The 24,479-nt window shown below is 38.5% G+C and overlaps 2 protein-coding genes across 2 annotated transcripts in view; one reads left to right on the forward strand and one right to left on the reverse strand.

Annotated features, from left to right (window-relative positions):
* Positions 1 to 3,549: 3,549 nt before the first annotated feature.
* The window catches only part of LOC108362286 (trichoplein keratin filament-binding protein), a 48,235-nt gene continuing 27,305 nt past the window's right edge, over positions 3,550 to 24,479 (reverse strand). The window contains exon 3 of the mRNA XM_017615213.1: positions 3,550 to 5,274. Within this exon, the coding sequence (XP_017470702.1) occupies positions 3,587 to 5,221 (1,635 nt within the window). The 5' untranslated portion in view covers positions 5,222 to 5,274 and the 3' untranslated portion in view covers positions 3,550 to 3,586. The remainder of the gene's footprint in view (positions 5,275 to 24,479) is intronic.
* LOC108362289 (peptidoglycan-recognition protein SB1-like) lies at positions 13,783 to 14,985 on the forward strand. The gene is made up of 2 exons (XM_017615217.1): positions 13,783 to 14,296; positions 14,774 to 14,985. The coding sequence occupies exons 1-2, from the start codon at positions 13,783 to 13,785 to the stop codon at positions 14,983 to 14,985; spliced, it is 726 nt and encodes a 241-aa protein (XP_017470706.1).

Consider the following 24,479-nt stretch of genomic DNA (forward strand, 5'->3'; position numbering starts at 1 on the left):
TTAAAACAAATGCAAAAAAATTATATGGAATATGTTATTTTCTAAATTTTTTCCTAGTCAAAGTTTGATTTGTTTTAAATTTTTTATCAAAAAAAAACTTAAAATGTGGAGTGATTAATTTATTTCTCAGAAACCTATCGAAAGGCGGTGTATACGTATGTATACGGTTTATAGAGAATTTCATAAGCTTTCATTTTCCGTATTTTGTATTACGATTGGACAATTGGTTTGTAAAATATACGTAATTAAGAGGAACAAATAATAGTGAATCGAAAATATCTCAAAAACTTAAAGAAATAGAAAATTAAAAGCACCCATAAAACATTTTTGCTGCAAAATAAACTAATCAGGCGTAAAAAAGGTTAATCATTAATCGTATAGAAGATTATGATCAATTGAATCTAATCATTAATCTCGGTTAACTTTTTAAACATGAATAAGATTAACATTTTGTCAGCACTGATTTTTTAATATGTTATTCATCCCATCGCCGCTGCCAGATTTCTATAGAACGACATGTTTGTTCTTGTTATATTTTCGCTGCCCACGTACATATATTATTTTTACCTCGAATTCAAGAACTTCTATTAGAATCAGCGGAGCAATTGCGATAATTGCTTCGAGAGATATATTACGTAATCCAAAAATAGTTCTTTAACAAAACACATGTACACTTGTACAGTTACCTTTTCTGCATGTTTTTTTGTACATGAAAAGGGCATTATTTCAAAATGTATTATTTTTGATATTATTTGCACAGAGTGTTCACAAAGCATGTACATACCGGAGCGATATCATATTTTAATTGTTGCAGAAAATCACAGTGAAACTTACATATCTTCCTCGTGCGATTAACATCAGGTCAGAAATAACTCGCTCCGTAAGTAAGTGAGTACCTTTGTGATATGTTAGTTTTGTCTAAACTGCAGTTAAATAACACAATCGCGCTTAGTAAAGCAATCAAAGATTATTTCCAAGTTTAAACACAAAGAAATTGTTGACTGGGTTTCATATATCCCTACTGTTTCCTCCCCCCCCCCTTCACCGCCTAGCATGTAATCAGCATTACGTTAATAGAGTTATAAAAGTTAGCTAAAGCGTAAAACGACACCGCTCTTTCGTGCCATTCTACTCTAACTGGCATAGAGACGCACACCAGCAACAAGCATCAGGAAGCGAGTATTACTTAGCTGTGTTTTTCACTTAACACGTTTCGACTTGCCTCTCCAGCCAATATCGCTGAGGAAGCATAAACTTATATGCATGAGTATCCTTGCATTGCGCAAATTTTGTAATATATACTTCCTTCTTGCCACAAAATGCCATTGAAGTCAAATGTGTTGCGTCCATGGGCGCAACTTACATACTTACTCATTTACTTACTTACTTACCGTTACTGCATGCATGTTTCGGCACACTCTGTTAGTTAAGTTGCTCAGAAGTTAATAGGTCGAGTACTTGGTGCCACATGGCGCATATACATACATACATTTACTACGACTATATATATATATCAGAGGCATACGCAAGAAAATTCAATCTTGTGTACAAAAGGAGTTTTTTAAGTATTATAAGTATATAGGGGGTGTGTGCAAGGAAAAAAATGCCTCTGGCAGGCTCCTCCAGCTTATACCATTTTAATAAAAATTTTCTCAAAAAAATTTATGATTTTTATGGTTCCGAGCCGCTTGGCTGCACAACCTACTCCTTGTTCCTATACTTACAACTACCCCTCCCCCCCTGCTTCATACGCCACTGCTTACCATATACAGTGCGCACTGCAACAAGAGCGATTGTGGGTACCACGCTTAGTCCTTGATCTCTTCAAAGTAACTTTACCTGGTTCTTTGTACTTTTTTGTTTTCTGTTACTAGCTTGAGTTAGCGCTGATTGGTAGTTAGCTCTGCTTTTTACTAAATTTCGTTCGTTATTATGTATGTATGTATGAATATAGTACATGTGAATGCTTTGTGCTCATTCTGGCTTAGCTGTTGCAGCTTCCCACTACCGCCGGTCTTCTCATAACCCAACTTGGTTATTTTCCTACTTAGTAATTTGTGTCAAAGGTTTGGGCGGCAGTATTTACATGTAATCGGTGTTCCCGTTTAAATTACGCCCATTTTAATTCCACTAATTTTAACCCATTCACGACATATGTACATAAACGGACGCATGTGTTTAGCTCCGACCATTTGTCGAATTTTGATCAACTCAAATGGAAATGTTCTTTGTTCAGCATAGTGGCGTTAATAAGAGAAAAAAATACATAAAGTAATAGAAAAAAAATTAAAGGGTTTTGCGCAATTTTAAGAAACTCTAACTGATAGGGCAAAAGATAATAGAACCTTCCACTTATTACCGGTTGCAAAAATTACTAGCAGCGATTATTAAATAAACCTTATAATACGGTAAAATTAGGTTCGAAAATTGGGTGTCAAGTCTTTTTTAATACTGTAAAGCTAATCACTAGCCACATGTTTTACATGGTTTGCAGGCGCCCTGGGGTTGTGGAATCGCTACCATTTAAGAAAAAAAAAGTTGAGGAAGGTTTTTACTAGATCAGTAAAATAGCCATTTTGGTCTTTACAACCAAATTATGGCCAAACGTTAGCGTTAATACTTGGTAATCAAGCCACAAGAGGATTCTTTCCAAACCAACACCAGAAACTTTTTACGAAGGGTTAAAGGCAGGACTTTTTTTGGTAAAAAAATGCATTATCTTAAACATAGTGTGGGTGACTCCTAATAAAATTCTTTATAAACAAATTTGTAGAACATCTTAACCCTCCAACTGCCAGTTTTTAAAAGTTCCGTCAAAAAGACCTCTACTGCTATAGGAGTTAGAGGGTTAGTACCAGTACTTTATATCTCAAAACAAGATAATATGCCTTAAGTCGATTCGTAAATAAAAAGTTAAGTAATTCAATTATTTACCAAAAGGTAGAAAATCATTAACCACCCTAAAACTAAAAAATTTAGATGGACGTGAGAAAATTTCACGACTTCGACAATCAGCCCTCAAATAGCTGCTTCGCTGAGTTAGCAAAAACTTTGACCACTCTCGTTTCCAAGAGAAAATAATATACTACTAGTAACATTCAGATCAAGATGCTGGTATGGTATTTTCAGGAATTGTAGTTCAGCGGTTAATTTAAGTTTAAGTGGAAGGTTCCCGGCTACTTCCCCCAAGCACCGATATCTTCAGTTCAAAATAATGCAGCGTGAAATGAGTTTTGCATCATTGCGAACAGTTGTCAGAGGTGAAGGAAAACCGCCTGCAGCATTTTTAATGTGAATGCTTTTTAATTGCAACTATGGGGTTTGCGAGAAAGTTTTAAGTGGTTTCTGTGATAAATTACGGAAAACTATGAAAAGCTAGCGTACAGCGAAGGCATTTTAAAATCCATTTAAGGTAAAAAGGACATACTGCAATTTGTTGTTAGCATCTAAATGAAATTTCTAAATGCATACATATGTTTTTATAATTTGTATTAGATTATCTTTAAAATTTTATTTCAATGTTTAAAAAATTTATTTTTTCATCCAGAAAGTACAAAATGCATTCTTAAAAATAAAACGGTTCCATTTATGTCCAGGCCACACGTTTGCGCGCGAACTTTGGGCGGGACGCCGATTCTGGAGTCACTACGCTGATCGATCGCTGTGTCGTCAAACGCGGCGAGTCGATGCCATGGTGTGCAGATGGCAAATCCTGCCAAACGTCCAAGTTCAAATTCGTAAAGGAGTTTGTTACTTTGGGCAGTTCTGTGGAAGTGGGTCTGCGCCGTCCATAATGCGTCGCAGAAGTAGGCGCGCTTGCAATCCGTGCGCTGCTGGGCATAAGTTGGGCAATGCTGACATTGTCATCGGCCACCGAGGTGCGGTCTGCTGCATCGGCACGATGGTCGAAGCCGCCGCTCAACCGCAGCGTGGAATCACAGCCAGCCAATGTCGGCGCGCTACGCGGCGACTGCTCTTCCTCGGCTATTAATTGCTTCAGTTTTTCATTGGAATTCTCTAGTGCCGAGAGGTGTGTAGAGCGCACCTCGTAGGCCTCTGTTTGGCGCTGAAGATTCTCGCTGATACGACCGCCAAATGTGCAACACTCTTCGGTCAACAGTTGCTTTACTTCGTGGTAACGCTCCAAATGCTGTTGCTGCCACGCGGACTCGAGGCGCTGCACGTTGTACTTAGCCTCCGATTCGTACATAGCCTCCACCTGCGAGAACGTGTACGACTCCGCCTCCAAATGCTCTTTGTATTTGCTCAGCAGCTGCTTCACAGTATCTGCGCGCGTGGTAAAGGCGATCAGTCGCTCCAGTATGCTTATGCAGAGCTTGATTTGATTGCAGAATGCCTCGGAGCGCTTGCGTATGAACACTTTGATTTTTCTCAAGTTAAACGCTTGCGATACGTCGCCAGTCGTCTCCATCACTAAGGTGCAGCTCTCCTCCAACAACTCCAACTCCTTCTCCAAATCCGCAAGGCACGTGCGTAAATGCTTCTCCTCCTCTTTCAAATCATCTGCTTCAACCTGGCGCTGCTTCAGCTCTCCCATATGCTTCTCCTGCAACACACGTATCTCCTTTATCTCTTTTTCGCGTATTAGTTGGCGTTCCCTTTGCACCTCTTCTGTGCGATTGATCTCCTTCTGTAGTCGAAGGTTTCGCTCCTGGCTCTGGGCCTCTTGTCGCTCACGATCCATTTGTTCTTCGATTTTCTTATCCAGCCAATTCAGTTTAGCGAGCGTTTCATTGCTAGACTTCGATTCGAACAGCACATTATCGTCGTCCACACCATGGCGCCAACGTCCGTACAACTTAGCCTCCAGGTCGAGTTTACGTTTAATATTTTCACGTTCTCTCTGATTGTGCCCAATCTTCTCTAGCTGCTCATTGGTCGCGCTTATCTTGCGCGGTCGTGGTCTATCGCGTGCCAGCAACTCTCTTTCATACATCGCCTTCTCTTTTTCAAAGAGTTCACGCAAGCGTTCGCGACGTTTATGCTGCTGTTGTTCCTTCTCGCGCTTTTCTCGGCGTTGCTTCAGTTGCTCTTCCGCATTCTTATAGTACTCGGGATTGGTCCAGTTCTCGAAGCGACTTGTCACTTTGCCCCAGTGATCGTAATAACGGTTAACAGCGGCTGTGCGCTCAACACGATCATGTTCAATTTCTCGACGGCGTGCAAAAAGTGCCTGCATCTGATGGGAATGTACGGACATCTTGGCCCTTTATTATTTGATCCACGAGAACGTCGTCTGTGGAAAGGGGAAATCTGCAAAATGTTGAAGAAAAATAAAGATGAAAGTAGTTTGAGAATTAGATATATTTGTAAATAAAACAAAATTGTGTTTCAAGTGTCAATATTGAGCTGTTGACATTTTTTACAAATTTTTATTTTTTTATTGAATGCAAGCTTAGAATTTTTCCACAGCGCAATAACACTGTATCAATCTGGAAGTTATTTTTTAAAACCCCAACGAAATAATGGCCAAACATTAGTCATTAGAGTTTGCTCCAATTCATAAAAAAAAAAATATTTTTGAAGTTTGCTAAAATTCTACATTTTGGTCAAAAACTAATCATCTAACATTTAATTTCTAATTCTTAAGTGACCTATAGTAAAATTAATGTCGCAATTTTCTCGTAGTACATTTTATACACCGTGAATCCTACCCAGAGATGTTAAGTATACATATTTGTATTTTCTCTTCATTAGTCGTCATATCATAAATGGTTTCCTTTTCCAACAGTGTCATTAATTTTATTTATATTTACAAATGCTCTTATTCGGATTACTAAAAAAGTACTAAAGTCATGCAAAGCGCAACACAAAAATTGGCGCAAGACGCCCACAAAATTTGGCAATTTTTTTTTTCTAACGGAGCATTTTCCTCCATACAAAAAAAAAAATCCAAAAATTAACGGTAAGTCTTAGCTACTTCAAACTTGCACTTTACTGTGTTAAACTTCACTGAGCTAACTTTGCGAAATCCTTTTAGGTGTTTGTTACAATTGTACAGTTTTATCGATCTATTAGTACCGTTAACACTTACACCCTAATAAACGAATGACAAAACTGTCTACCTTTGGCTGATGAAGACGAACGATTGCCAGAAGCGATCAGATACAGATAACAGATCAATTAAGCACCAAAGGTAATAATAAGTAATGAAGTGACATAGACCGTTTTGCAGAATCGTCGACGATATGTATGTTAGTGTTTGGCAGAGTTTCTCCTCCGATTTGTGGCATGCATCGCGATGTTGTCGCACAAAGGGGAGGGATCTACCGTTTTACGTCGACTCTAAATGGCGATTGTTTTTGTTATGAGAAGCTGTTTTTCCTGGCAGAAGGAGGATAGCCATTGCCTGCTGGGATATTAGCCAGAAACTGGGCTCGAACCCAGCGTATATGTACTGTGAATATATACAAAAATAATGCCGATTGAAATTAACAAAATAAAAATTTGTATAACATACATAGAAGCGTGGCAACCCTGATCGGAAATATTTTTGGACCAAAGTTCTCATCAATACCTTTCATTTGATTTCCATATTGCGATGTTTCAGATAAATTGTGTAGAATCGAAAATAAGTGGCAACCTTACACTAATATCCCAAGGGATACTTAGTATATTGGGAAGGAATTAAGAACCTTCTCTCGGTACCAATGAACAGTAATAATGCACCTTAATTTCCTAAACAAAAAAAATAAAAAAATACGCGATTCAAAATAGGTGGCAACCCTATTATTATTTTTTAATTAGAGATTTGATTTTTAAAATAATTTCCATTTATTATGATGTTTGAATCAATTTGTAACTAATTTCGAATAGGTGGCAACCTTATACAAGTCCTTTCGGAGATAATGGGCCGTATGAATAAAAAATAAGCAAATGCTTTTTCTTAAAATTTCAGACCTTTTACTCGATTTATTCAAACAAAATTGAAGTAAAAGGTATACAATTTTAAGAAAAAGTAATTGCTTAGTTTTTATTCATACGGCCAAATATTTATTTAGATAACCTTAGAATGCAAATTATTATGTGTATACAAAATTTAATCAAAATCGTACAGATTTACATATATAAGTGAATTGCTCGTTTAATGTAATAAAATATCAAACATGTTTTATAGCAACATAAAATGCTTGTTAAATTAATTTTAATTTTTTTAGTTTAAATTTTTATATTCGAGTAAATAATAAAGCAGCAGCCCTTCTATGGTAAGTCCTTTAGACTTACTTCGCTTGAGAAGGCCTATCTAACTAACAATTTTCTGGGATAGATGGAATAAAATGAAAATGGGTGGTCCTGATACTGATTCGATTCTACTTTTATGAAAAAAGTAGTGCAGTAATGGCAGAAAAATCATTTCTCATTATTAAATGAAGATTCGGAAAAATGGCTCTAGCTAGTTGTTTTAATAAAATTCCAAAAACGTGCACCTAATTTCACTCACACAAATTGCTTCATTATCAATGGCATTAATGCCGTTCGCTTGTGATAATGATAATCGTGTTAACTGATTTTCAACGGCAAACCGCAATGAAGTTTTCCCATTTTAACATTAAAATCTTGCCGCACAAACACCAAAATTTAGCTAAATTCACGCAGCCTAGTAAGTTAAACTGATACTATCGGGCAAACAAATAATGATGTAGGCCCAAATGGCAAGCGCTCTAAGCTCCTTTGCCAAATATAGGCGCATTTTTGTTCTAATTAATTTCATGGGCTTCGCTGATATGTTTCCATTCATTCCTCCCGCAGCGCACCAATGCCTGTGGGGCTAAATGGCAGTGACAGCGCTTAAGCAAACAAACAAACGGAAAAGTGTATAACAAAAAAAAATACAAGAATCCCAGGCGTGACACATCCACCTTTGTATCACTTTCCACCGCGCGTGTGAACCCTGACGCCTGATACCAGCGCATGAGCCAATACAGGCTGCGCCGGCTTTCACGCTTTGCCTGCGAATGTAGTGCTAATGATTTTGTTCTGCTGATTATTTACTCACACTTGCCAGCCGTGATTTCGTGTCCTGGTGACTTCGCAGCTCCACGCTCCATAACAGAGGCGTAGTATTTAACTATTTGCGCGCAGCATTCCTGTTGTGCTTTAAGCTTCCGGGCAACTCGACTCATTCTCACACACTCATTCTTTCACATTTTCATAACCCCCGTTATATTATTTTGCTCCCCCTCTCATTCGGCTGTTGGGTTATTTATTAGGTAATTTTATTTAGAGGCTTTAACAGCAACTTAAATGGATTTTATGTGCGTGATAATTAAACAAATCGCGCTTAATTGGATGGGTGCGCTGGCAGCGGGTGTTATGTACTTTGTTTCGTGTGATAACTACATACATATATGTATCAGCTATGTTGTGCATGCTGCTGCGAATCGGTGGTGCGATAGGCAAACAAATTGATTGGGCATATTTATATCGCACGTACATATGTATGTATGTATATTGTAATGGAATTTTGATGAAGTATTTTATTTGTCGATACAAGTGTACAGGATCCTTCTGCTGATTCAAATAAAAACAGGATGTGCGTGTGCTTGGCCCTTCCACGTATGATTGCCTAAGGGACTTCGAAGTAAAAGTGGACTGAATTTAGTTCGGTAAGACCGCACCGGTACAGACGATGAAATGTGCGATCATAAAGCAGCAGTAGTGCCTCTGATTACCAGTTTGGGGGTCTCATGCATACCCCATCTTTATTCAGGAAACCCATTAAGGGAACTCGCCTATCTCAAGGGCCAACTCTGCAGGGCAGTGTCCATCGATATTTTCTTCGAATAACCAAGTTAAGCTTTTGAAAGCATACTCCCGTCTACATTTAGCTTGATTTGCGAATCAGCGAAATATCTTAAGCTCTCGAAAATAATTTGTGCAGCCACTGCCACAGCCTGGTCTGCTGGTCCGCTGGTCCGCTCTCTGCAGCCAGAGAAGAAGTGCTTCACAAAAGTAATCGCAATGCGTTTTCGCATTTGTACAGATGCGGCTATGGCGGCTGGATTTTTTACATTCTGATTCTATTGTAATTGCGCTTTTAGAAATATCTTTAGGCATCCTTTTTAATGAGTTTCTGGGTCATAAGACTCTTGGATAAGACCATTCTTAGCTTTTCAGTGCCGATGCAGCTGTCAATGCTACTATCGAACCATAGCTTCTTGTTTCTTTAGATCCATATATAATGGAAGGGATATTTGAAGATTTTTACCACCCGACTGGTAAGAGAAACGAGTCCGCAGCTTCACTAACAAGGCTGTGGTCTTTAGCTTTATCTTTGCTAGCCGCAAGCGTGCTTTTAAGCATCATTAAAGGCTTAGGACAAGTAATCCTTCATCCGGATAGAAATCGACAGGTATTGGGGCGTATTCTTGTTTTTGTACCAATCGAAAATTTAAAATTGTTTTATACAAAATCATGGGAATATCTTACAGCATTCCGTAGTCCCTTTCTAATTTACATTTGTTATCGATATGGGTACATAACTTAAGTCAGGGTGAGACGATTGGGCATGTGTCGGAATTTTGATGTATTAGGCTTTATGTAAACCAATTTAGGCCAACAATTTCTTACATTTGTCAATTCAATTTCTAGCTGGGTTTATGTTAATTTTTTAATGCTGTAAATGTTAAACAAATTTTTTATTTTTGTACTAATAAAAAATTCTACAACTTTGTACTAGTGAACCAATCGTGTGACTCTGGCTTAACGATTTTAAAATCTATATATTCAACTTATGTAAAAGGCGCAACTCTCAAATCCTAAAACACCGCATCGCCCACATTTTATTTAGTTGCAAGTTAGTTTTCCTTTTTTACGCCCATCAATCCGACGCTCAAAACTGTCGGATGGGCCCACTTGCCAGCGATGCTTACTAAGCAATTTTATCTGAAACAATTGCCCTTACTGCATATGCGAAGCATTTAAAGAAAAAATCAATTCCCCCTTACAAATCTCTTACAGATAATGTCCGTCCAACTGTCTAAATATGTATCTATTGTATCTATATATGTACATATGTATTTCAAATTGTTTACATGCGTCAACAAGGCGCTATCGCTATGCTAATGAACCACTTTTAAGCGAGAAAATTCGCGATTTCTGCTGCAGAGGCAGAAAATGTTCAATGAAATTGTGGCAATCTTCGAATCATCAAAAGAAGACAACAGCTCTCAAGCCTTTGTGATGGATGGGCAATTTGTTTAGAAATCATTTGCGCGCAACAACGGTACTCGTACAGGAAATAGTTATGCCTAGCAAAGTATCAATAGCAGAAAGAAGAGCGGCAAAGCACAGAGTGATATAAAACAAAGGCCAGCAATGAAAAGGAAAGGCAAAGTAACAAAACCGCTAGATTGGCAAAGAATCGCTGTGCCGCCGCCTCGAACGGGAAGAGGAAACGGAAACTGAAACTGAAAAATAAAAATGGGAAACGAGCAATCAACCACGCGGCCGCTAAGGCCAGTCATAACGGAAAGTCGTTATGAGCCGTGCGGAAGCTAAGTTCTGCAGTATAGCGCGCAATCTGATTCCCCAGAATGCCAGAATGGAGGGTAAAAATCAGCTCGATTTGCGTGAAGACGACGATTGTCGCTGCCAAGAAAAACAAACGCAGCCATTGCCTTCACTGTGCCGTCATTGTTGTTGGTAATTGAGAGTAATGGCGCGCAGAGGCGGCGAGCTAATAACATAAAATGTGCCAAAATGATGACTGAGAACATAAAGATGCTGTGGAGTGATAGCGAGTGAGGAGCTCAAGGAAGAAGTGAGGGCAACAAGAGGAAGCTCTAAAAAATCTATGTAATCCAAGGACTGAAGAAAGCTGATGGTAGTCAAGCGGCAAATGTTTATGGCAGATGAGACGGCTTTAAAGAACATAATGTAAAAGAAAAAAAATCAACGAAAAGAAGAGCAATGGTGTTCGGAATTTACTAAATACTTACTTGAAAGCTTTGATGCCCACAGCGAACAATTAAAGTACATAAGTCACAGAGGAAGACGACCCGAGTGCGATAACGAACGTGCTGGGCTTTTTATTTGGTAGGCTCAAAATCTAGAAATAAAAACACCACCGAGTCTAGGGAAAGAAGCCGCGTGGGTAATGCAATGAAAAATAATTGAGGAGGAGGCATACGCCGCGACAGTGGGAATACCCGGACGGATGCTCATTTCCATGCAAACAGACATGCGGACAAACGGTCACGTCGCTTATAGACCACCGTAATTGAGACGGAGGCAGTCGCTAGCAGCCTATCGCAATTTTAAATAGTGATTTCCCCGGCACTCGCACTGATAAGGCACCACAGCAGCAGCAGCACAAAGCAATAACAATGCCAGCAATGACGAGGCAATAACGGAAATATGAGAGTCTAAGCCAAGCCGATGCTGATAAGCTCCTTGCTAGCGTAGATGGCATGGGCGGGAAAGAGGAAGTGGCGACGTCCACATTAATTGCGGTTTCGATGACGACACTGATTGTAGCGGTGTGCGTAGTAAAAATGACGGCGCTGAAACAATGTGCAGCCGATAGGCGTGGGAGGTGTTTTTTTTTTGGTTTGTTCCTTTTTTATGTTCCAAAGAGATATACATTTCGCACTGATTGTTTATTCGGAAGGAAAATTCTAAAAAAAAGAGGCCCTTAAATCTTCGAAAAATTACATACCGCCCATAAATGTTGCACACAATAGGAAGCGCCAACATAAGCTGCTATAAAATGCTGGCGCAGTTACGACCGAAGGTCACTAATACAGGCGTCGCAAGTGGTTCCAAGTAAGCGAAAGCAGAGGCAGTGTTTTTGTGCAAACCATTAAAGGAAATATTTGTGGCGAATAGAACTTCAAACGTATTTAAAATGTCAACGGCAAAACGCACAGTTTTCATATTCACTCAGCTGTTGCTACTGGAGTGCTTCCTGAAGGCCGAAATTCAAGCAGGTATTTGAGCTTCGTAGTGAAATTCCAAACACACATTTTGATTCTTAAACATAATGTGTTTTAAATTCATATCAAACGAAAACTTATCAAATACCATCGCCGACCGCCAGTCGAACGAGCAAGTAAGTTCATGGCAGGCCAATGCCAACAATGCCACCACCGCTACATTTGTTGCATGACAAATGTTTTTGGCGGCAGCGCTTCACGCAACATTCCACCTGGATGGTACATAAATACATACGTATGTACATACATACGCTTTGTTTGCTTCAATTTACATTTCAAACTGGAATTGCGCCTACAATTTCACCAGCTGTCAGACCGCACTCATCAATCTTGTCTAACATTTCAACTTTGTGACTTTGCGTGAGTGCCGGAATTGAACTTTTCTTTATAAAATACCATTTTGAATACTCGCCCCAGAGCGTTAGCAAATCCGTAGAGCTATACAGACACCTTAGAAAAAATTAATAGCGAAATTAAATGAGTAATTGATGACATTTGGTTTTCCGGCTAAATCAGACTTAGATTGAAATTGATTATACTTTTCAAAAATTTGCTCATTAACTAAAGCTCTACCCAGAATTACAGCGAACGGCGGTGAAGCGGTATGAATATAATAAACATAAAAATCAAAACAAAAATAAGCATAAAGAAAATATTGTTATTGATTTTTCTATCGATATTTTCGGAACTTATCGATATAACGATCGGTATTTTTATTGAATTTGTTAACGATATTTTTTATCGATATTTTTATCATATTCGTTATCGATTTTGTTATCGATTTTGCTATCGATTTTGTTTCCGATATTTTTATAGATTTTGTTGTCGATATTTTAATTGATTGTGTTAACGATTTTGCAATCTATATTATTATCGCTTTTGGTATCGATACTTTCATCGATTTCGTTATCGATATTGTTACTGATTTTGCTACCGATATTTTCGGAACTTATCAATATAAAGATCGATGTTTTTACCGATTTTGTTATCGATATTTTTTTATCGATATTGTTATCGGTTGTTTTATCGATTTTGTTTTCGATTTTGCTATCGATATTATTATCGATTTTGCTATCGATTTTGTTGTCGACATATTTATCGATCTTGTTGTCGATATTTTTATCGATTTTGTCATCAGTATTTTTATCAGTTTTGTTACCGATATTTTTATCAATTTTGCTATCGATATCTTTATCGGTTTTATTATCGATTTTGCTAACGATATTGTTATCGCTTTTATTATCGTCATTGTTTTTTTTTTATACAAACTGCAGACCAAGACGAAGGGACTGGACTGTTCCTTTTTTTAGCTCTATTTTAGCCAAGTCAACAAATAGTGCGCCTAGCAGCATGCGAGATTTGACGCTGAAGCGATCTGTACAGTTGACTATAATTTTAGCACCGCATATAAAATTCTCAAACACTGAGATCGCACGTTTTATAATATAGAGATGTAACTCAAAATTTACGTTTTTTGGAGATTTCATCATACAATTAATAAGCTTGATAAGTAGAACATGTTCAACCTAAAAGATGGCTTAACTTCCCAAAAATGGCGAAGATATTGGTATTTTCAACTGTCTTTTTGACTTTGATTGCGTTTTCCCACAAAATTGAAATTTCGAAATACTTTTGCATATGATTAAAAGTGCGAGATGTATACACCTGAATTTTGGACATGCTTCGATACAAACCCCCTACTGCTTCTGCCATTTCTTCTACTCCATATTTTTATTCTCTCATTTCAAACACAGTTCCCGCGCATTTTATCCAGCACAGGTGTACAAATTCATATCGAATGAGAATAATAAATCTTCGCCTCTCCATGAACCCACTTAACATTTTCAACACTTACTGTCTCTACTTTTTGGCAGCGCCAACCGCGACCACCAACACGAAAGCGTCGGCAACCTTCCAGTATCGCAATCGAGTTGCTGCAACAACAGTAGACAACAATATGACCAACAACAACCACAGCAGCGCTAAATACAATTTGAAATGGACAATTCGCAGCGCTTGGCAGGCGGCATCACCGCTTCACGCACCCACTCGCAACGGTCGCGTGGATGGCGTGTCACATGTGCTCATTCATCACACCGCAACACCAGCGGCCGCATGTCGACGCAACGCCAACGCATGTGCAGCCACCGTACGCGCCACACCACGCACGCATCAGCAGGGACGCGGTTGGGATGACATCGGTTACAATTTCCTAATCGGTGGCAGTGATGACCGCGCCGAGATTTATGAAGGGCGTGGCTTCGACGTTGTGGGGGGGACACATGCTGTCGACTACAATGCGCGGAGTGTTGGAATCGCTCTAATTGGCGATTGGACAGGTGAGTGAGTGGCTAAGTGCCGGAAAAAGGGCAAAAAGGCAATGGTGTGTTTCGAGAGGGGCAAAGCTGCAACGAAGTGGGATGGCGTAACAAGGTGATTCCTGGTATGAAATATCACTCAATTCTAAGATGTATTTGTGGCCAGCGAGGTGAGTGCGGCAGAATGACTTGGGTGCTTGCATGTGATTTGAATGATTGCGCAATGGCGAGTGCGATTTACGGTATTGCCATTTATGCAAGCGGAAAGCGAAGAGCGGAAAGTAGTTAAGATTATGAATTGCAGAAGTTTATGTCAGCTAGCTAGCTTAGAAGCTGCAATACGATGTGTAGCATATGCGAGTAGCAGATCTATTTGTGATAAAATGGGAGCGGTAATTGTTGAATCATATTTTAATAAATTTTCCAAATAATGTAGAAATATTTAATATCCTTAAATACTTTCATGAGCACTTTCTCTTTCTTTTATATCGCCAACAGACACTCTACCGCCTAGCGCTATGTTGGTTAAACTGCAGAAACTTATAATTTACGGCGTGCAAGTGGGTTACATTCACCGAAGCTATGCACTGCCAGGCCATCGCCAAGTGAAAGGCACATACTGTCCGGGTAACCGCCTGTGCAATGAGTTGAAAGAGTGGGCGCACTATGCGCCATCATGCCACATGAACGTGGATGAAAGGAAAAAGTAAACGCAGGCGTCTGGCAAGGAATGAAAAGAACGGAGATGGGAGAAAATGTGGCAGGAAGAGAGGGGATTGAATTATGGGTTGTAAATGAATTTACAAATTAGTGAGAGTAATGTTATTTTTTTTTTAATGTCTGCTGTCCAGTTGTTTAGTCTGGCGCTTAGTTAGAAAATTTAATTGGTCCTGAGTGCGAGCGCCTATAAATATGCATAGCTTGGTGGTGAAGCATAGAGGCAAAAGGAATGCGCAGCCAAAGAAGAACTGCAGAAGACCGTGGCTTCGATAAAAATTTAATAACATATTTAATAAAAACATAAGAATTTTAAGCAAAATATAAATTACTAAAAATTAAATGGAAAAATTATTTTGAGACTAGCGAATGAAGCTTTTGCCACATTTAATCTAAGGGTTCATTCGACTTTGGTCGAAAATAAGTATTCAAAATTGCTCCGAAGAAATACAGCAGGACTACCAATGCACGAGGTGAGTTAATAAACCTGGGAACTAAACCGTATTTTGTTACTGCTGTAGGGTGGAAAGCCTTAGAGTTAACAATTTTCTCATTAGCTTGTCGATGTTCGCAATCGCAGCAGGTGAGCTAGTCTACAATAGCGATTACTATTGCCCTAGATCTTGGGGTCTTAATCTTCAGAACTCAAGATACTCTCAGACAAGAATTTGAGGATTAACTCTCTCTCTTAACGATATTTGAGAAACGCCGATTTCAAATAATATGTTAATATACCCACTAAAATCTACCATCGGGATTGGACATAAATCCCATAACTAACTGGATATGCTCAACAGGGTCACTCTGTGGTGAGTCTCGGTCTATGATGGCATCGAAACCCTTTCCTGCACCCTGGGCAACATTAGCAATTTACATGCATATACATTTACATACTTATTTGGTTTAAGGACTCTCTAAAGTCAGCCGATCCAGAGCCGGGCGAAGGTGCCTCTAACTCCCGCCAAATAAAACATGCACCGCTCTGTAGCGAGAGCGCCGACAACCTTTCGTTCAAGCAGAGGGGAGAGAACCGGGTATCGGCGCAGAAGAACCTCATCGGAGGCGAATGGCTCTCAATGGTTACGGACTAACTGGCAAACTATTTCCGGGTGACAGAAAGATGACAGCGGTGATCTAGCAAGACTGACCTAACCTCGCACAAGTTTAACGCTTTATAATTACACTGGTTGAGAATTAATTGGTGGGCGCGGTCGCAATCAGTTCAGCGAACGAAATGGTTGGTGGTTAATTTGAATACGCTGTTCTTCTATTGCTGGCGGTTTTTACCGTTGGTTATATGTGCGCACTGCAGCAGAGCATAGTTAGCTGCATGTTGTAGTGCAAAAAATGCTACGTTACACACTAAAATTTGGAAGATGCACCCAGCAATGGGCTGGGCGCTCAGCCTAAAACCCGCCACGTAAAACTCACTACCAATGACTGAATAGAAAAACAGCTCGTAAGTAACACAACCGCTTTCGTTTAATTTAAAACCTGTGAAAATTTAGCAAATGAACTTTGTTGTCGAAATATAAGGCGCGGGCGGAAGTCAAAATTCGTTACCACACTTTTGTGCAATACTAATATAACTTTAGTTATTAATTGACAAAATGCACCGCACACATAAAATCAAAACGTTTTTAAGCCACTTGCGAATTCATCGAAAAAAAATGAAGCGATTTCGCCGCTCGATAGCAGTACTCGAATTATTATCCAAAAATCACTGAACGATACTTCCACCTTGCCGTTCGCCCAAAACTGGCCCACACAAATTCATCGATTACTTCCACCTCCGCGCATCCCAAAATAAAACTGATTGTAATTTCATTTTCCGGCAGACGAAAAACTCAATTTAGCCGTTACTCAACTGCGTTTTCCAAGCACCCTTCGCAGCCGTCCCGTAAAGCACTAAATCAAAAACAAATTCAGTTGTGGCGAGCGATTTAAAAGCGCGATATACTCTTTGAGCTGAACATTTGAATATGGACTCGCAGCTTACGGCAAAAGCCCATCACAAATTGTGCGGTTGACAGTAAATATGTATGTACGTCGCGCGGAACCCATCGCAGTGCTGGATCAGCGCGGTACCACCAAACTAACTAACTAACTAAGCAAATCATAACCGCCGATGCGGCTCGAAAACGCGTGTGGATTTTAGCGCCCAAAGCTAACTTGGCAAATCTGACATATTTCAATTTTTACGGCTCAGCGTACACACGGACGTCGAGCGTTTTCAATTTGTGTTACAAAGTTTTCAAATACAAAACTAAAATACGCGCAAATCCATTGGGGCGGGGCGGTGGTGGACGGATGTGAGCTCATGCGTATAAGTGTGTGTGTGTAAAAATGGATTTGTATATGCTCGTGTTTGTACGACCTGTGGGTATCATAAATTCGATATTCAATTTCTGTTTGGCATATTTATCTGACGGCATCGCACAGCTCAGCACAAATCGTTACACAAACATATTTTAGCATGGAAAAATTAGCCTGATCGATTTTCTCGGTTTGCTGCAAAAGTGTATATGAGTGAGTGCATATTAGGATGGTTGGTTTGTTTTCCAAGGGCCTCACATTAATGTGGGATAGGTTTAAAAAAAATAAAATAATTATCTTTTAGGATATCGGATATTTGAATATTCGTGTATACGGTTAATATCCGTTATATTTTGTTATCCGGATAACCGGTTAATATCTGTAAATTTTGCTATCCAAATTCGGATTTATAATAAAATTATAAAAAATAAATAATCAAAATAAAAAAAGTACCCAAAACTAGTTAAAATGTCACTTGATTCAATCAGCTGGCCACAAGGGTACATACATACATGCTCACAAAAATATTCGTATCGCACATGTTCTTCAAAAGTATCTGATATCAAAAATTACCATTTTAGATGTTATGAAATAGAATTTTTCACATATCTTATATTTCCCCTCCCTGTAAAAGCTGAACCAGCATTTTATGCTACAATAATTTGTAGCAGAAAGCACAGTAAAAACTACCTCGTCGTACTATTTGGTACTACCAAGCATTTGTCGGTTTGAGTCGGCTGCAAAAACATCACCAATTGCTTTACTACTTTGTTAAATTTTGCCATTGTTCATACCGAGTGCGGATAAGTTCTACTGGACGGACAAAGTGCACAGTATAGACTGTATGGGGAATATTGTTAAGATGAGCTCAGATTATATTGAGTTTTAGGTTTTTTGAAAAAAGGGAATTTTTGAGTTAATACACTTTTCTTATATACATATATAAATAATACACATGTATGCATATGTATTTACGCACTTCAATTTTATGTATTTTTTTGTCTGAGTGAATCAATATTCACTCTGGCGTAATTAAAGGAAAATAGAGAAAGTCAAGAAAAACAATGAATTTGATGGGGCGAAATGTGGATATGTAAAAGTCGTCTTGACAAAGACCTACTTTTGTTTATTTCCTTTTTCCGGGAAATAATTAAATTAATTGCTAAAATAAAATAAATTGCTAAATAAAATAAAGGACTGCTTAGGTATTTCCAAACAAACCAAGAACAATTAGGAAGAAGAAACTTTAATTTAAGAACAGTAAATTTATCTGGCTGCTGTGGCCTTTCATATGTGTATGTATATACGTACATATCTGTTATGTATATGAACATAACACAATTAAACACATAGAGCACAAAAATTAAATGTATGATTTTACTTTTGTTGCACATAAAATCATCTGCCACATTCCAGCCACAACTCGATTATATTAAGTTTTTTTGAGTACCTACACGAAACCTTTGGTGTAATACCATCAGCTTGAAAAAACTGCATACACGTACATGTATGTACATACATACAAATCTAGGCGCATACATGCTTGCATACATATGTACGCATATACATATCAATCACGAAAATTTTACAACGTGCGCCATTGCAACCTAAAGCCAACAAACCTGCCAACACCGCAAGCCAAGGTGCATGCCTTCAATGCGCGTGTGGCATCCTCGCACGTTACGACGACGACTGAATTCACACCAGCGCCAAAACAACGGCACTGGCACCAGTACCAAAATCCCAAACACCAACGCCACGCACCAACTCCTGAGGATGCAAACGGTTTAACATTTCAAAAAGCTACAGCAAAATAAAGTGTAAATTAATATATAAGTCCAAGGGAGTAGCTCGAGCGTACACGTATTTTGTTTACATATGTATGTATGTATGTATGTATGTATGTGTGTGTGTGCATATGGTGCAAGAAATTTCCATGAGTGTGCATTTTAATATTTTTCTTTTAACACAAAACATCATTTTGATATGAGAGCACGCGCACAGCCAAGAAAGCAAATGCAACGCACACATGCCGCATGTAAGTATGTATGTATGTAAGCACCACATGCACTTAGAGGTGTGCTTCTAGGCGCCTTTTGAGTGAATTGCTATGGCAGCATTACTTGTGTTTGCACATACATACACACATACATAAATATATATATACATAAACTTACAACAATACCTGAGTATATTTATTTATGGCAGCTTCTTAAAAAGAAACCCGATGCGATAAAATTGCTGCATTGTACTTACTTTTAGTTGCTGTTGTGGCGTTTTTCTCTTTTGTTTTTGTTGCCTATTACTTTCACTTTTGTTGCATCACACATTTCCGTGTGCCACTTCAATTCACAAACATTTGTACGAGTATCTGCAACACGACTGTTGTTGCATAAACAGGTTGTCATAATTTTGTATGACTTGAGATAATGTAATGAGTTGTTGTTGTACGTATGCTCGCCGGGTGACGATAAGACGGTAGGGCGGCAGCCTGATAGCGGAGTTGCCAAAAAGTCTTAGTGTGAGGGCTAGAGGATCTGTCAAAGGCGTTTGACACCGTCAGCCGCTCCAGGCTATTAGAAGACATTGAGGCTTCCTCTCTCGCACAGGCACTCAGCGAATTTTCTGAGTCATCAACATTCGTCGGTAATTTTTAGAGATAAAACCAGCAAACCAAGAAAAATTACAGAGGGGGTTCCACAAGGGGTTGTCCTTTCCTCGCATCTGTTTCATTACTACATTTCAAAACTCATTCAGCCACCAGAGGGAGTGGCTATTATCTCTTATGCTGGCACACACATACAATTCCTAGTAGGGTGCTTGCTGCAGAGCCCTAGCCTAGGCACGCCAGAGGGCATTTATACGAACTAACCGACACTTTCGACTTACACCGACTCCCGACCTGTGAATACCGTTTTGGGAACACAGCCACCTGACGTGGATGAGACAGAACTTCGTTTGCCTCAGGAGGTCCACACCACCTTAGCCCAATTTCGTTCTGGATACTGCAGCAGACTAAACTCCTACTAGAGTAGGATAAATGCAGATGGGCCCAATGAGTGCCCGACATACGGAGAGTCACTTAACGCTTCCCTGGGTTTAATCTTAGTTGAGCTTGACGACAACGATTGAGGGACAAACCGATCTAGGTAGAGCTAGAGGCCTCCAGAACTAAATCTGAAGCTCTTGTCAACCTAGCGGCATTTATGAAAGCGCAAAAGACAGCGAAAGGTGCTCTTTTTACAACTTTGCATTTAAAATTATATGGAAGATATCCTTAAAACAGTTGAAAATGTCCCAGGAAATGAAAAAGTCCAGCTCGTTTTCCCTTTAAAAGAACGACTATTAAAAGCTTTAAAGAATATTTTTATGTACTTATTTTTTTAGATAAAAAATTAAGCTCTCTTTCTGATTGATTTGTCAATAATCCTTCTTTTGCCTTCAACACAACGTCCATATTTAATACAGAAATGTTTTTTTACAGCAACTGAGGAATGTATTAAGTTACTTTTAATCTACTTTCGCATTTAATTGGCAACTCTATCATATTGAAACTTTAACTGCATCCACTCAACTAAGCCAACTCAAAGGTAAGTGAGAAAAGTCAGCATAAATGGATAGAGCTGAAACAAAATGCACGCAGCACAAAACAGATGAGACGACGTAAGGCGATGGCTTAGTGGCACAAATAACGAAGATGACAGCAGTTGCCGCAAATGTGGCAACAAAGCACCTTAGTGCAACCTGTCTAAGCAGTAAACACCATTCGAGTTTACCAACGCAACAAAAGAACAACAGAAATAAAGCCACAGAAACAAAGCAAACGCAAAGAGCTACATAAAACAAATAAAAACAAAATGTGTGTAGCAAAGCAATTTGCATGCGTAATAGGAGCAGCGTGCAAAGTGCAACCAGCAACGTGCAACACACATTAAATGCAGAATAGATAGGAGAGGAGGTAGGTGCATAATATGGCCACTTTCAAATGAGAATTTCGCTTTAGTTATGTACGTGCACACATCGGCAATTGTGCAGATTTTCGTACAAAGAAAATTTCACAAAAAAATATTTTGCAATAAATTTAAATGCAAATTTCCGAAAAGCTATCAAATCAAAGGACGTCTAATGTTTATGTTTTTGAATAACCACTTGACCAGATTTGATTTTTTTGGGATCAGTGAGTGTATAGTTGATGTACATATATGTAGGGTGGTCCAAGAACAGTAAAGTCGTAATTGTAATGCTCTGACCGCCTAGGGATTGTTCTATATCGAAAAAGTACACCCCTATTTTTTTTTATTTTAAAATCAAAAAATATTTAGAGGTCGCTCAAAGCGCTCAAAGTTTTCCATGGATTTTTATATTGGAAAAAACAACTTTTCGTAGAAATGGTATAGAATTCTTGAAAATCCCTATTTTTCGATCGGAAAACTCTGGTTCTCTTCAGGAGACTTACAATCATTATGCCCAATNCCCCCCGTTTGCATTTTTCGGGGTTTTTGTGGGTTTTGGCGGACCTATAAATTATAGTTGCGATGAAAAAATGGTTAAATAAACAATTGGGAATCTTCTGCAGATGAAAAATATTGGTTTTTGTAGATTTCTATACCATTTCTACGAAAAGTTGTATTTTCCCCATATAAAAAACGGGGAAAACTTTGGGCGCTTTGATCGACCTCTAAATATTTTTTTTATATCAAAATAAAAAAATTTTGGGATATTTTTTTCGGTGTTGAACATTCCTGAGGGTGAGAGCATACAAACTCCGACTTTACTTTTTCACATGCATTTTTGGACCACCCTAATATACATACTTCAAGCATATTTAGATTTTTATGCTTTCCTGGAGTATCTACTGTAAATAAGTAAGTAATCTCAGCAAACAGCAGCAGTGCGAAATCTGGTCCAATTGAAAAAAGCAAATACCTATATAGCTAAATTTGTCGGTGTTTTTTCTACAAAAAAAAAACATTATTTAAAATTCAGTAAAATGTCGAAACTTTGCAGCTCCTCCCCCAAATTTAAATGACTGTCGCGCGTGGCAAATTTAATGGAGTAAAAGCACGCAAAGGCAAAGTATGTAATTTATATATATAAATGTTAAATATTGAAAAGTATGTGTGCATATATGTATGTACGTATGCATAGACACATATGTGTGTACATATGTACATACATAAATATACATACAAAGGTACAATCACAAAATTGGCGTTGATTCAGAGCTTTTGTGGCATATCAGTCCTACCCCTCGGCCAAATTACTTCGATTTTATTGTTATTATTTTCATTTTTGATATTTATAAAAAAAGTTTTTGAAATAATCCCTCAAATTCGCCGAAAAACACGCCTTCAGCAAAACAAATCAAAACTCAAAAATAAATGTAAAGGAAAATTGAAAAAAGGGGGAGTGCAGTTTAGAGAATTCCTGTTTCGAAGTAATCGTATCACCGAAACTTTTCAGCATTCATTTGATTGACTCTTTCAAGTGAATGCCTTTCAAGGCAAATTAAAGTGCCAGAGAACCGTATTTGCTTTAATAAATAGGCAACTCGTCAATTTTGATACTACCCCGTTGGAATATTATTCTACTTAGGCCTGTGTTTTTATTCGATTATTTGAGCAAAGAATCAGTTAACTAAGTCAGTTATGGATTAATCAAAGTAATCACTACTCGAATAGTTTGAAAACAAAATTATTTACCTAGCTGCTCTGGGTATGTGAAATGCCGCTGGATAAACTTGTTTCTACCAAGAGTTTTTAATTAATGAAATCATTTTTGAAGGGAAACCTTTAAGGTGCCTTTGGAGACCTTTGCGTTAAATATTTAGTGCCAAGGTGAAGGGGGAATATGGTGAATGCGGGTAGAGAGGAAGCGTTGAAAGTTTAAGGCCGATAAAGACAGAGCGAGAGAGTTGAGGAGAAAAAGAGGCAGTGGCAAAGGACAAAGACAAAGGCTAATGTTAAGATTAATACAAATTTCTTCCTAATATACAACGATGAAGATCCAGCTGTTTGCGCCAATTAAAGCCCAAAACACAATGGCGCGGTAGCAGTGGCAGTTTTTCGAAATCAGTTGTTTTTTTTTTCGAAAGTATGCTGACCAATGCAGCGATACACAATGTAGCACTGACATTTAAATTTAAAAACGTCCACAGCGCTACGTTCTTGGGTTTTGGGGTTAATATGGCATACCTGGTATTATAAACATTTCTGTGCGAAAAGCTGAAGTCTTTTGTGAACCAGCTGATTGGATATCAGTGTAAGTTTACCATTAGCCACATTTTTACTATGAATCAAATCCTAGAAAAGACTATAGGTACGAACAAATCTGCATCCATGAAGCAATGACTTAACTTGGTGTCCCCGCAAAACTAATACGACTATGTAAGTTGACTTTTAAGTGAACATCCGTCCGAATTGGAGAGGATCCCTCAGCGCTATTTGAGGCCAAACGGGGTTATAGACAAGGCGACCTACTGCCATGTGACTTCTTCAAGCTGATGCAAGAAAGAAGTATAATGCAAGCTGCTTATCATATCGACGGCTGAGGGGAAGAGCGTCGTCGGAAAACGGTTGAAAAAACGCCATATTTTGCTAGGAGGATAGAGAACGGATCTCATTCAATGGCAATGCGTGTACCTTTGGCTAAATGATGCATCGGAATAACGGATTTGCATAAATGCAAACGATTCATGCATTACTCTTTTATATACATATATTTTAAGTGAAAACAGTTTAAAGAACTTGCAACAAAATCTACATTTTTTCTACAAAATTGATTTAATTTTCATTGCATTTACTTAGAACTCGTGCCGTGACTGTAAATATGCATTTAAAAAAAAAAGATATTTTTTATTTAGTTAGTTCGATATCCTGCAATGAATCTGCGTAATTGTTTCTTCAGAATTAAGTTTTTTACTATTTTTGATTGCTGTAGTCCATTGCGCGCCGGTCGCACTAAATATATCGTCCAGTAAAATTCAATTCAATTTGAATACTTCTTATGGAATCATCCTTCTTACTGGGATGTTTATAAGCTGCAAAACTCCGCCGTCGCACACACACCACGCATCAGACGCTGGAAATCATCGAAAACACTACAAAGTTCACTCTCCCACTTTTATGGACGTGGCAACAATTTCAATTATTCAACGCTTTATTTGCGCCAA

Source organism: Rhagoletis zephyria, unplaced genomic scaffold (assembly GCF_001687245.7).
Source record: "Rhagoletis zephyria isolate East Lansing unplaced genomic scaffold, Rhagoletis_zephyria_1.1 Rzeph_scaffold_00977, whole genome shotgun sequence".
Classification (NCBI taxonomy): Eukaryota; Metazoa; Arthropoda; class Insecta; order Diptera; family Tephritidae; genus Rhagoletis; species Rhagoletis zephyria.

Excerpts from the sequence above, each read along its gene's own strand:
- LOC108362289 (XM_017615217.1), top strand. The coding sequence starts at position 13,783 with ATGAACCCACTTAACATTTTCAACACTTACTGTCTCTACTTTTTGGCA. Across the intron at positions 14,297-14,773 it reads TCTAATTGGCGATTGGACAG|ACACTCTACCGCCTAGCGCT; the intron begins GTGAGTGAGTGG and ends TATCGCCAACAG.